Here is a 14,452-nt window from a genome sequence, read left to right on the forward strand (position 1 = left end):
AGTGTGTTCCTTTCAATTCACAGGGAAATGTTGCTTCACAACCTGTACTCGGAAAAGGTAAATCAATAATCTTCTCATGACTTTTTCCTCAGACATCACAATACAAAGGGGTCTCTGCTTCCTGACAGCTTCTTGCTCTCCCTTCTGTTCCCAGCTCCCCTCCTCTCACCCCAAGGGCTCCTCTGATGTGTCGAGTCTAATCTGCTCCCGGCTAGAAAAATCAGATGATCACACTCGTTAAATTCAAGCTTAAAGTCAACATGAAAGACAATCTGATTAAAGCCCCATGAGTCATGCTCATGTGTTTTAATGCATGCACGTTGGATCAAAGCACTAAAACCACTGCAGATTCCTCAGTTCCTAAATAATGACTTGTGTGTGTAAAAGTGTGAGTTGCTCAGTCACGTCTGACTCTGTGACCCCATGGACTTGTAGTTGCGCGGTCTTGCCTGACTCTGTGTGACCCCATGGAGTGCCACCAGGCTCCTCTGTCCATGGGATTCTCTGGGCAAGATTACTGGAGTGGGTTGCCATTCCCTTCTCCAGGAGATCTTCCCGACCCAGGGAGCGAACTCCCAAGGCTCAAATCCAAAAACAATGTTGGGTGGCATGTGTATATATAACACTGTGGTTCCAGAAAGTATACAGGAAATTTATGGCCTTGATAAACATAAAATAAGATTGCAGAATCACTGACTATGGAGATCAATTGTCCTATAGAAAGATGTCAGTCACCATAGATCTTTCAAGTGTTTGTTTCTTCTTCTGTTGACTGGGCCATCCCATCTCTTAATGTCAGTTTATAGCAGATTTTACATGCATTGTTCAGTGGCTAAGTTGCGTCTGGCTCTTTGTGCCCCCATAAACTGTAGCATGTTGGGCTTCCCTATCTTTCATTATCTCCCTGAGTTTGCTCAAACTCATGTCCATTGACTCAGTGATGCCACCCAACCATCTCATTCTCTGTTGTCCCCTTCTCCTCTTGCCCTCAATCTTTCCCAGCATCAGGGTCTTTTCTGGTGAGTCATCTCTTCACATCAGGTGGCCAACGTATTGGAACTTCAGCTTCAGCATCAGTCCTTCCAGTGAATGTTCAGGGTTGATTTCCTTTAGGAGTGACTGGTTTGATTATACATAAAGCATAAGCAGCTAAATTCTGTTATAACTTTACAATCTCTAAAGAATGTGTGCACACATTTACAAAAGTGTTTTTGGATTTTCTGGACACTCTGCTTATAAGGTAGGATTAAATTCTCCTGAGCATATGAAAATGGATCTCTGCATGGACCTCTACAAATCTGAGGCCTGCATGGAAATGACTATCTCAGGAAATATTTTCTCAAAAACAGACTTCAATACAAGAGCTCCCCTCTACTGTTTTCCATACCTTAATAACAGTATTTCACACCTTAGGCGTGTTTGACACTGTTGTCTTCTGCTCTGCACAGATGAACTAGCAGACTATGGAGTCAATGACACAGTCCATCCAGCTGAAGGAGTCAGTTTGGAAAAAGATTTGACCAGCCAGACAACAGCAACACAGGAAAAATCGCAGGAGGAACTTACAACAATAAATAATGGTGTTTCTAAAGAAATATGGTTGGATTTTGAAGACTTCTGTGTATGCTTTCAGTAAGTATAAATTTTATGTGTGTGTGTAATATAATAAATATGTAAGCCTTTGATTTTTAGCTTTCATTTAAAAGAGTTAAACCAGTGTTAGTCTGGTGTTGATCTAATAGTAAACAAAAATATTAGAAGGAAATATGGATGAGTTGATTGTCCACATGAAGCATGAGTAGCCAAACCAGTTTGAGGCCAATTTCAGTCTCTTCTCAAAGACTTATTTTTTGTTTAACTTTATTCACCAAGAGAGATCATTTGCATCCCTGTCAGGCAACTATTTCAATACAGTTATTATTTTTCCCAGCTTTGTTTATATACAATTGACAGATAAAATTATAAATACTTAGTATGCATGGAGGGTGGATGAATTGGGAGATTAAGACTGACATATATACACTGCTGCTGCTGCTAAGTCACTTCAGTCATGTCCGACTCTGTGCGACCCCATAGATGGCAGCCCACCAGGCTCCCCTGTCTCTGGGATTCTCCAGGCAAGAACACTGGAGTGGATTGCCATTTCCTTCTCCAGTACATGAAAGTGAAAAGTGAAAGTGAAGTCGCTCAGTTGTGTCTGACTCTTAGCGACCCCATGGACTGCATGCAGCCTTTCAGGCTCCTCCATCCATGGGATTTTCCAGGCAAGAGTACTGGACTGGGGTGCCATTGCCTTCTCTGGACATATATACACTACCGTATGTAAAATAGATGTGGGAACCTGCTATATAGTACAGGGAGCTTAGCTGAGTGCTCTGTGATGACCTAGAGGGGTGGAGTGGGAGGGAGGCTCCAGAAGGAGGGGATATATGGCTGTTTCACTTCATTGTAATAGCAGAAACTAACACAACTTTGTAAAGCAATTATACACACACAAAAAAAATGTGTACATGGTGATGAATTAAAACACATACATATTGTGAAAGATCCCTCCATCCATTTAATTAACATATCTATCACCTCATATGTTTACCTTTTTATTTTGTGTGAGAACATATAGGTTCTGTTCTTTGAGCACATTTTAATTATCCAATGTAGTGTTATCAACAATACTCACCATATTTTACGTTAGATCTTCAAACCTTAATTCATCTTGTAACAGAAAGTTTGTACTCTTTTTACCATCTCTTGTTTTCCCCACCCTCAGCCCTGGCAACCATGTTTTCCTTCTCTGAGTTGTTATTATTTCTTGTAATTTTCATCTATCTTTACCTGTTTTGCCTATAATTATTCATGTCTGAGAAACTTAATATGTAGTACTAGTCTGTTGCATATAATGACAATAACCTGTTATAAATGTTTTTCAGGACTATATATATTTTCCACAGACCAAGTTCATATTGCCTTAACTTTCAAAAATCAGAATTCAAGGTAAATACATTATATCTTCTCTTTCACTTCTTAAATTTTTGATGGAATCATGCTAGTGAAAAACACTTTCAAATTTATCAAGCATTTCTAAACTTCTAATATAATTGTATTTTAAAAATTGTTAGGGTCTTCTACTGATTGCTTACCCAGACAATAAGCAAAATTATGCTACCTGGTATTTCCAACTGTGATCCATATGATTACATTGCAGCAGTTCAACCCTGAGATGCATTATTCTATAAATTCACACTAAGGAAATTTTAACTTATAAATAAAGGGAGGAAAAGCACAAAAAATTCACTATGCCTGCTTGCATGCTAGGTCTCTTTAGTCATGTCCAACTCTTTGCAACCCTATGGACTATAGCCCACCAGGCTCCTCTGTCCACGGGATTCTCCAGGCAAGAGTACTGGAGTGGATTGCCAAGCCCTCCTCCAAGGGATCTTCACAACCCAGGGATCAAACCGACATCTCATATGTCTTCTGCTAATTAATGTTCACTAACTTGCACACAATTCCTAAAACATAAGCACATTTTCACTATCATTTTTGCTATATCAGCCCACATTCTTCCCTCTGCTTGAAATTAATTCATGTTAGTCCTGCCCACTGCTTGAAGTTCATTCCCCTTCCTCTGGCCAGGGTCTACAAGTCTCTCAGAGCAGCACAGATGCCATGAGACCTCCTTCCCTGGCCAAGTCAAGTATGCTCTCTCCATGCATTCCGTGTGACTGTCCACACTCAAACACTTTCCTCCCTCCATCCAAACTGTATGGTCTTTCCTCTGTGTTCCTCCACCTACCTGTCCACTTCATGTCAGCATCTTAAGGAGGACTCTGTCCTTGTCTTTACTGTTGCAGTACAGGCCCTGGCATGAAGTAGGAACTTGGTTTTAAAAAAAATTGTTGAATGAATTAATGAACAAGTCTCAACATGGAGTAGAATTTTGGAGAAGATGATGAAATATATCCTGGGAAACTAAATCACACTGAAACGTGCTTGTTGCTTGTATGGGGCCATGCAAGCCCCCAGTGATAACTCAACATCTGGCTGAGCTAATGCAGAGTTGGGGAAAGTAAGAAGGCTTGGAGATGACTTCTCCCTTTGCCCTTGTACTACATGAAAATGCAGAGAAGAAAACCTTTTTGAGCATCCCTCAAGAGGTACTTTGTAGCTGGTTGCCTGCTCTGAAAGTACGAATCAGCTCTGTACTAGTGACTGGGGCTGGCAGAATGACTGACCTGGCTCGGTAGTCTGTCTACAAAATATACCCAGAGGAATGCTTTGACTTTATGAAGATAAAAAAACAAACAAGGCAAAAGCAAACAAACAAAACCCAAACTGTTAATTGAGAATAGCAGAACCCAGTGTGTGGTATGATATGTATTTACCATTTACAGTTAATTTAGGAATGTCATCATATTCAAATTACAGGCAACAGTTAAATGATAGTCATTTATAGGTGCCCCCTCTGTTCCCAGCCTTGAACTACGTTCTTTTTTGCATCAACTCTTCAAGGCAAACCCAATGAAAAGACTATTATTATTATCAATTTTAAGGTTAGGAAACTGAGGCAGACCAGGTTTGGGTAAAATGCCCAAGACCACCAAACTAGTAAGTGGCACAAACATCAGGAAAACCAGATTTGTCCTCAGTGAAGCCTGTGCCTTTCTCACTACTGCACCTTCGGAGGAAGCAGATCCATGGCTCTGGAGCCAGACTGCCTGGTTTTGAATGCAGATTTCACTTGGGATAGGACTCTTTGCCTCAGTTTACTTATTTATACAATGGCAGTGAGAGACCTACATCAGAGTTGAGAAAGGAATGAGAGAATTTGTGTAAAACACTTAGAAGAATGTCTAATACTTAGTAAGTGAAATGCTGGCTGTCATTATTATTACCAAGAGCATTTGGCACATGAGTTTTTGTTATACATTGCCACCCTAATATGTATGTGTGTGTGTGTGTTTGGACATTTTTATGAAGTGATGGTAAATACAGAATTTTATTTTCCTTTTAAAGTTCTGGCTTGGCAAAATAAAATGACAGCATCCATTATGAGTCCCTTCATCCCCCTGAATTTTTTTTTAACATCAATGGTCTGAGAAAATGATGACTTAAAGGATGTTGTTAGTACCCAAAATTAACGGCCTTTAGTTTGGACTGCCCATGGTCTGAGGCTAGGCAGTCCTGATTTAGGGGCTTCCCTGGTGGCTCAGATGGTAAAGAATCTGCCTGCAATGCAGCAGACCCAGATTCAATACCTGAGTAGGAAAGATCCTCTGGAGAAGGGCATGGCAATCCACTCCAGTATTCTTGCCTGGAGAACCCCACACACAGAGGAGCCTGGTAGGCTACAGTCCATGAGGTTGCAAAGAGTCAGACACGACTGAGCAACTAACACTTTCACTTTTAGTCCTGATTTTAGTGGCCACAGGCACTGCCTGCTGAACTGGGAACACAGAGTCTGAGGCTTAATCCTGTGCACATCCTTTAGCTGTCCCCATGGGTGATGTCATGGGAGCTGGCAGGGGCTTGCAAAGATGTCTCATGCCTGCACCAGGGCAGATTCCCTTCATGTGGCCTCCAGGGCCACCTCATCTTCAAATTCTCAGACAATTTAAAATGATGGCAAATGAGTTATAGGTAGAGCCTCCTCCTTGCTCACACAGGCTACACCGGCAAATCCAAGGTCCTTCAGAGTTTTAGACAGGGAGTATTTGAAACAACTGCCTCTATCACCAACATATTGCAGACAAAAGAAAACAAAATAAAATTAAAATAAAGTGTCAAATGCTAACTATTGGAAAACTGAGTGATGCAATCATTTTAAATAGTTACATTGCATCAAACATTTCTAGGAATCTTATTATACTTGATTATAAAGGATTTATTTTTCACAATATAGCTTGTTTTTTTTTGCATTTCAACTTGTTATTTAAATATTGTTGTAAAATAATATAGAAAGCCTTTAAAGTATGCTGCTGCTGCTGCTAAATTGCTTCAATCGTGTCCAACTCTGTGCAACCCCATGGATGGCACTCCACCAGGCTCCGCCGTCCCTGGGATTCTCCAGGCAAGAACACTGGAGTGGGCTGCCATTTCCTCCTCCAATGCATGAAAGTGAAGTCGCTCAGTCATGTCCGACTCTTCGAGACCCCATGGACTGCAGCCCACCAGGCTCCTCCGTCCATGGGATTTTCCAGGCAAGAGTACTGGAGTGGGGTGCCATTGCCTTAAAGTATAATGACAATTAAATTAACACATTTACCATACACCATCAGTCAAAATTATGTTGAAGCACTGGGAAATTGAAGTGCAGTAATAGCACAATGATTGAAAGGCCAACATTGGAGTTAGGTATTAGTAGATAGAGAGACTTACTTTTGAATCTCAGCTGTGCTACTTGCAAGTTCTGTGACCTTTGATGAATTACTTACCCTCTCTGTATTTCAGTTTCTTCATCCATAATTATAGATGTTAATAGTACCTACCTAAAATGGATTGAAACCATATTCATGTAATCCTTATGTGCCTGTCCACTAAGAGATATTCCAGTTTTGCTCAATATTTTATTGCATGCCCCAAGCAAAAATCCAGCTTAGTTCTGGAATGGGTAGCCTTTCCCTTCTCCAGGGGATCTTCCCAACCCAGGGAATAAACCCATGTCTTCCACATTGCAGGCAGATTCTTTACCAGCTGAGCCACAAAGAAAGCCCCCAGTTTGGTTCATTAGCATGCAATGGGTATAGTTCTGAAGACCTTGTAGAATGAAGGAGTAATAGCAAAAAGCACCAAGTAGCATGTGCTTAATCACTCAGTTGTGTGTCACTCTTTGTGATCCCCAAGGATTGTAGGCAGGCTCCTCTGTCCAGAGGATTCTCCAGACAAGAATACTGGAGTGGGTTGCCATGCCCTTCTTCAGGGGATCTTCCCAACCATTGGGTTGAACCCAGGTCTCCCTCATTGCCGGCAGATTCTTTACTATCTGAGCCAACAGGGAAGCCCAAGTAGCCTACCTTAATACATTTCTATTCTCTCCCTGTTTACTTATCAGGGACCTATTTTCTGAGCACTGCTCAGCTGTGGGCTCAATTTCTTCCTCTACTGTCATTTCTGGAACAAGCATACCCCCTTTCTTTACTCACAGAGGAGAGATTTGTCTCTCTCTGATATGGTGGCCGGTCTCAGTGTCTGCAGACACGGTTTCCATTGACTGCTGCCAGCAGGCACCAGTGTGATCTTCTTCCTTTCATTAAATCTGTAAAGTACTTGTGGTGTCTAGAACACACTAAATGCTCTATGAATGTCAAGTATTGTACTTTCATTAGAATTGGGAAATACCAGCAGGAACAGGCTGATATGAAATGCAACAATTAGTCTATTTCTTGCAGTTTTCAGATGAACGTGTGTCCTATCACCTATTCATAGACAGTTTAAAGCCCATTGAACTGCTGATCTGCTTTTCTGCATTGGTACGCTGGGGAGAATCTGGAGGTAAGAAGGCCATGAGAAAATTACAGTCTGAAAGCCCAGCTTACTTTCTATTCAGGGGAAATGTATACTACAAATTTTAGACACCGAATGAAGGAACTTATCCCCTCTCTAGACCTCCTAAGAACTTCCTGCTCCTCTGACAGCAAGGAGTATGCTCATTCTTGCCACCCATCTCTCTCTCTTTGTTCTGGTCATATGATCACCTCTTTAGAACACCTAGTCCCTCTGTTTCTCTTTCCCCTTATACATGTCATCATTCTTGATTCTTTAAAAATCTTTTTAAAATCACAAGCTCTTTCTTCTTCCATTTGACTCTTCCAAAGACCTTTATCTCCATCCCGCCCTGGGCCCCTACTATCATGGTTTTATTTAGACTTTATTGTACTAATAACTGTATTATCTCAATCAATCTTAAGCTCTCTGACCCCCCACCTGAAGCTCCAGTTCACTCTGTCTAGAATTCCCACGCCTACAATTCTTGGGCTGAATGGGGACCACCATTCATCAACCTTACAACTTTTTCTGTGTCCACCCTCATCAGATCCTTATTTCTCTGAGTCTCAACACAGTTTCCATGGCCCATCATTGTATTTATTGATGTTTCTTCACATGTGCCCTCAACACAAGTGCTTTCTTACCCTCTCAAGCTATGTTCCTGACAAAACCCTAATACTGGTTGAAAATATCTCTGTGCCTGACCTGGGGTTGCATCAGAGCAGCTGAGTGTAACTGAAGAAAAAAATTCTTATTACCTAGCCCCATTTTAAATTGAGGACCACAAACCTCAAAAAGAACAAACAAAAAAATGACCTAAGCACTGTCAACATTCCCCAAGTTCATTCATTCTCCAAACTTTCATTCTTATGGATGATTATTGCAAACCTGCAGATCTCTCTCCATCTTCAAATCTCCAATTCCCACTCCATCCTTCCTCCTTTTCAGGTGATGACCTTGCTATTGTTTTCACTGAAGAGAGAGAAGAGATCAGAAATGACCCACTCATCTCCTCACATTGAACTCTCTGAAGCTCTAATCACCTTTCCTTCCTATTCTAACAGAGAGACTGTTTCTTTTCTTCTCTAAGGCCGGTTTCTTGTGAACACATGCACAAATGCACAAAACAGTATTCTTTGATTGACTTGTTTTACTAAAGCCTTTATATGTAACTCAAATGAACAGCTCTGACCCTGCACAGGTATAAATATTTGCTGCATGCTTAATATTGAATTTCTTGCCTACCTTGACGGCAGAGACTGGTTTTCCTACCAAGATATACCCAATGTTTTAAGTGGTATCATGTGTAGCAGGTAGGCAATAAATATTTGTTGAATAAACTTTCCAGATTTCAGCGGTGTGAGTTTAGTATGTCTACCTAACCAACAGTTCCTAAGCTGCACCACATCCTAGAACATTGAAACTCCAAATGCATGGAAGTGTTTCAGATCACGTGGTGGCCTGTAACATTAGCTTGAGGGTTAGCTGCAGAACAAGGCAAGAAGTATTTTGCCCTCAGCTACCAATGAAGAATAATATTTTCTACCCATTTTCAGATTTTAAAAAGTTAATTAAAGTTTAATTAGATTGTTTTAATTAATTTACAAAATACAATTAAATTTAAAAGGTTAATTTAATTGAAATGAAAGTTTTGTTAATTATGTTATTTCTCCACACACTGAAAGCTAAGAATCAGAGGTAAAAAACTTAGATAAAATGTAGCATATTTTGCCCTTGTTTTGACACTTTCTTAGGAAAATCTCTCATTTCCCCAGATGTAGTAATTTTCCTCCTTTAAAATTGCATCCAGCAGGATATTGTGATTACTGCTCTAAGTAAGAAAAGCAGTGGTATACTACAATGAAATATCCCTGGCTGACCTCTTTTTTTCTAACTTTTCCATTCCTGGTTTCTTCAGCTGTGGGAATGACTACGAGGAGAAAAGTAGGAATAGGAATGAAGATCTTGCTTCCTCTCGAGTATTATTTCCCATAACTACTTACCCAGCATAATTTCTAGTGTTTTATGAGCATTTTCAGAATATGTCTAATTGTTGGTTGTTGTTAATATTATTATAATTATATTATTATTATTAATGTCATATTGATAAAAAAGCAATACTAGTGATGGCCAACTATACTCTCACAATCAAATTTTATATATGTATAATTTTTTTAACTTTTCCTAAAGCTTTAACAAAGAACAGCCCTCCCATAGAGCCTGGACTACTTACAGTTGAGACGGTTTCTTGGAAATCTCTAAAGCCACGTGATCTTGTTGTGACAATTCACACCTATGCTACCAAGGCTACAGTGGTTCGCCTGCCTGTTGGGTATGGAGTGACTTTATTTTTCCCATACTAAGAATTATTTGATGACTTGTAAACTTTTGACTATTAGATAATGAAACAATATGGAATCTAATATGTTGTTTCAAACAGTGAATCACAAAGTATAGGTCTATCATCATGATTCTTGAGAAAAATAATTCTGGGAATGAATAAACTGAAGAAATGCTGTACCTTTTGGAAGATGCATAATTGTCAAAGAATCTGAAACATCTTTAGTAAAGAGTACATTTTAAATGTGTTTAACCCAGTATTTCCTAAAATTAATTTATTAAAATGACCTTTTTGTTTTATTATGCCATAGTTCTTAATAAGGACCATGACTTTATTTAAAAACAGGCTGAAAAACAGCATTTTAATATAAATCTATAGTTTAACTGTAATTATTTTTAATTTTACCTGTAGCTTTATTTAAAATTAAGATATAATAGGTTAAACACATCACATTTTCCATTTTAAAGAAAAGATATATAATTGAAAAGTTTTCATGACTTTTGATAAGTAAAGTTCAAAATATTACCTCATATTTCAGATAAGATAAATATTTTGCTGAATTTCCCAAGATCAATCATGATAATTCTATGTGATTAATGAAAAGCTATAGCTCTTATTCAAAAGCAAAACCCAAGCAACAAAATAAAGTGCTAAAATAATCTATGGCAAGCATCTAATATTCCTAGAGGGATAATGAATTTTTAAAATACTATATTTTTCACATCACCCCTAAAAACTCTAGTATGGAAAGATTCTTCCAAAAATCATTATTCTCTCTGAGTGCTCATTCATCAGGATGACCAAGGTTGGAGAACTGATAAACAATCTACTTTTATCTGGGCTTCCCTGGTAGCTCAGACAGCAAAGAATCAGCCTGCAATGCAGGACACCTGGGTCCAGTCTCTGGGTCAGGAAGATCCCCTGGAGAAGGGAATGGCAAACCACTCCAGTATTCTTGCCTGGAGAATTCCATGGACAGAGGAGCCTGGCTGACTACACTACAGTCGATGGGGTCACAAAGCATAGGATACAACTGAGCAGCTAAACACTTTCACAATTTACTACTCCTATCCACATTTACCCCCACAGGGACCTAAGCAGCCACCAGGAAGGTTTAAGACATGCTCTCAGCCCTCTCCATGGTGCTACAACCTGGTAGGACATAAGCAACATACGTGAAGCTATGCATTTGTGAGAAAATGACTGTGAAATCTACAAAGCGCTTGGCCAATGTGAATGATTACTGTTGTGAGGGGAAAATCAGGACCAGTCTTTTGCAATATGTCTGCAGTGCATGGGAGATGTCTCCAACATGTGCAACTTTGTCATTTAGTGTGACCAACATAATTAGCGAAATATAGATTCCATACTCTCTGAGCGTTCTTTCAGAGTAAAAATTCATTGGTCATTACTTCATCTGTGTTACAAAATTCAGCCCATACTAACCTTTGACTTCATTTGAGCACAAGAAGCTAACAGAGGCAAGGACTACAACTAAGGAGAGCCTCGGTCTGTATATCGTGTCCACTCTCTTTAGGAGACACATGCTGCTCTTCACTGCATACTCCCCCGTGGGCCACTCCATACACATCTGCAGTATGGTGACCTTCGTCGTTGGGGATGAAGACGTTGTGCTACCCAACTTTGAGCCGGTAAATTGGTTAGCAACTGTGATTTGTGTGTGTGTGCTTTAGTTTCAAAGATCTTGAACTAAATCATATTTCTATTTTTTTATTCAACTTACTCGTTTTTTTACTTTTTAAAACTATTAAGTATATTCTGTAAGAAGTTCTCAAATGTGACATGTTAATAAGCAGTCTAAACTCTGTAGGGATACAAATAAAATCATTTTATTTTAAAAATAATTAATATTTTTATTTCATTTAATTTTATTTACTCACCTCTGCTCTGTTGAATTCCCTTACACATCTGTTAACACCTAAGGCAGATACCATAGTATCAATATTATTGTTCCCTTGAGAAACATAAAGGATCAGTACAGACTTTTTCAATGCAGGTTAAATTTTTGATATTTTATATGTTCCTTTCCTCCTTCTTTGTCCTAAGGAAGGGACTCTGGGATTCAGGGAGAGAAGATCCACGAAAGGGTCAGTCATTTCTTCATCTGCTTTTAACCTCTTGGTTTTTCTAGCTGCTTGGCTCTGACAGGGTCTGAAAGAAAGAGAGATAAATACATCTTCCTTCAGGTCCTGTCTTGGTTTAGACGTCTTCTCAAGGACTTCTTTAGACATATGTATATGCATTTTGGGAGACAAGTATTTATAGGGCCTTTCTACTGCATAATTCAGCTTTACCTGCTCCTCCAATCTATCTCCATATATCACAACTTCATATTAGTGAGATGAGATCCACTTAGCCAGTCAGTAAACCTCTTGTCCAGAGCAGTAGCAGGATGGCTCAGAACCAACTCCGTGCTCATGTTTTCATGGCCCAGATACGCTCCAGTCATGCGTTCTTCCATCTCCAGGCAGTGGTCCTGAAGGATGCCCTATGGCTGCCTCTTCTCTTTCTGCATCACCTCTCATCAGACCTAACTCCTGCTCAGTAGACACAGAAGGAAGATCATCAAGCCCATCTTCTATGTCCCTTAAACCCTTAATTAGATTCACCCTGCTTATTTTAAATTCTTGTTTTTTCTCTTCTTTAAAAAAATTATTTTTACTTGAATAAATCAGTGTTATCTAAAAGAAATTGTACTAAATAAAACTGTATAAAGTGAAAGTGTTAGTCGCTCAGTCATGTCAGATTCTTCAAGATAACTATAAAATAAAGGCAGCCAACTTAACTGCCACCATTATATGATTTAGATGAATAATAAATATGCTTAAGTGGTAAAGAATCCTCCTGCCAATATAAGAGACACAAGAGACGCAGGTTCAATCCCTGAGTCGGGAAGACCCCCTGGAGGAGGAAATGGCACCCCACACCAGTACTCTTGCCTGGAAAATTCCATGGACAGAGGAGCTTGGTGAGATACAATCCATGGGACCTCAAAGAGTCAGACAAGCCTGAGTGACTGAGCACGCATAATGATATTATAATATTAAAAAAAAAAACCTTCAGGGAACTTGGGGATTTTTAGCGCATGAGCCACCATCTCCTTGCGTGGCACGGAAATAAACTTTTCTCTGCTTCAAACTCCAAACAAATGAACAAAAAAAATTTTTTTTTACATAGTATGGCTTATCTAGTTTGTTTCTTTTTTATTTTTTGAATTGAAGTAGAACTGATTTACAGTATTGTGTTAGTTTCAGCTGTTCAGCCAAGTATTTCAGTTTTAATGTATATTTTTTCAGATTATATTCCATTATAGGTTAATTAGAAGATATTGAATACTGTCCCCTGTGTTATATACTAAGTCTTTGTTTCTTATCTATTTTGTATGTAGCAGTGTGTATCCATTAAACCCATACTCCTAATTTTTCCCTCCCCTACCTGTTTGCCTTTGGTTAGTCATAATTTGTTTTCTATGCCTATGAGTCTTTCAGTTTTGTAAATAGATCCATTTGTACTTATTTATTTTATTCCACGTGTGATATCACACAGTATTTGTCTTTGTGTACTTAATCACTATGATATTCTGTAGGCCCATCCATGTTACTGCAAATGGCAGCTTTTCATTCTTCTTATGGCTGAGTAATATTCCAGTACTGTATCCATGCATCAACTGTTGGACATTTAGGCTGCTACTATATATAGTGCTATGAACACTGGGGTCCATGTATGGAACTTAAAAGCTTTTGAACAGCAAAAAAACCCAACAAAATGAAAAAGTCTATGGAACTGGAGATATTTGCAAATGATGTGACTGACAAGGGGTTAATTTCCAAAATATACAAACAGCTCATACAACTCAATGTCAAAAAACAACCTAATAAAAAATGGGCAGAAGACCTCAATAGACATTAGAAGACATTCAAAAAAAAAAAAAAAGAAGAAGAAGACATTCAGAAGATTAACAGGTATATTAAAAGATGCTCAACATTGTTAATTATTAGAGAAATGCAAAGCAAAACCACAATGAGGTATCACCTCACATAGGTCAAAATGGCCATCATCAAAATATCTACAAAAAATAAGTGCTGGAGAGAGTATGGAGAAAAGGAAACCTTCCTACACAGTTGGTTAGAATGTAAATTGATAAAGCTATTATGTAGAACAATATGGAGGTTCCATGGTGGTGGTGCTTTAGTCACTAATTAATGTCCCACTCTTGTGACCCCATTGACTGTAGCCTGCCAGGCTCCTCTGTCCATGGGATCCTCCAGGCAAGACTACTAGAATGGGTTCCCATTTCCTTCTCCAAGGGATCTTCCTGACTCAGGAATTGAACCTGGGTCTCCTGTTGCAGGCAGATTCTTTACCAATTGAGCTATGAGGGAAGCCCTAAAAAAAAACTAAAAAGAAGACTACCATGTGATCCAGCAATCCAGCTCCTGGACATATGTCCTGGGTTTATATTCAAAAAGATGTATGCACCCCAATGTTCATAGCAAAACTGTTTACAATAGCCAGGAAATGGAAGCAGTTTGTTTCTTTAGGTGATTTAATTCCCCAATTAACTATTTGGGTCTGTGAACTCATATTTTCCTGGGATTATCAACTCCT

The 14,452-nt window shown here is 39.1% G+C and overlaps 1 protein-coding gene across 3 annotated transcripts in view; it reads left to right on the top strand.

Annotated features, from left to right (window-relative positions):
- ADGB (androglobin) overlaps positions 1-14,452 on the top strand; it is a 185,801-nt gene that overhangs the window by 91,792 nt on the left and 79,557 nt on the right. For all 3 annotated transcript variants that reach the window (XM_040238642.1, XM_040238644.1, XM_040238643.1), the window contains 6 exons: positions 24-57; positions 1,449-1,632; positions 2,928-2,991; positions 7,386-7,488; positions 9,673-9,814; positions 11,361-11,475. In XM_040238642.1, the coding sequence (XP_040094576.1) occupies positions 24-57; positions 1,449-1,632; positions 2,928-2,991; positions 7,386-7,488; positions 9,673-9,814; positions 11,361-11,475 (642 nt within the window). The remainder of the gene's footprint in view (positions 1-23; positions 58-1,448; positions 1,633-2,927; positions 2,992-7,385; positions 7,489-9,672; positions 9,815-11,360; positions 11,476-14,452) is intronic.

This window comes from Oryx dammah, unplaced genomic scaffold (assembly GCF_014754425.2).
Source record: "Oryx dammah isolate SB20612 unplaced genomic scaffold, SCBI_Odam_1.1 HiC_scaffold_4, whole genome shotgun sequence".
NCBI classification, from domain to species: Eukaryota; Metazoa; Chordata; class Mammalia; order Artiodactyla; family Bovidae; genus Oryx; species Oryx dammah.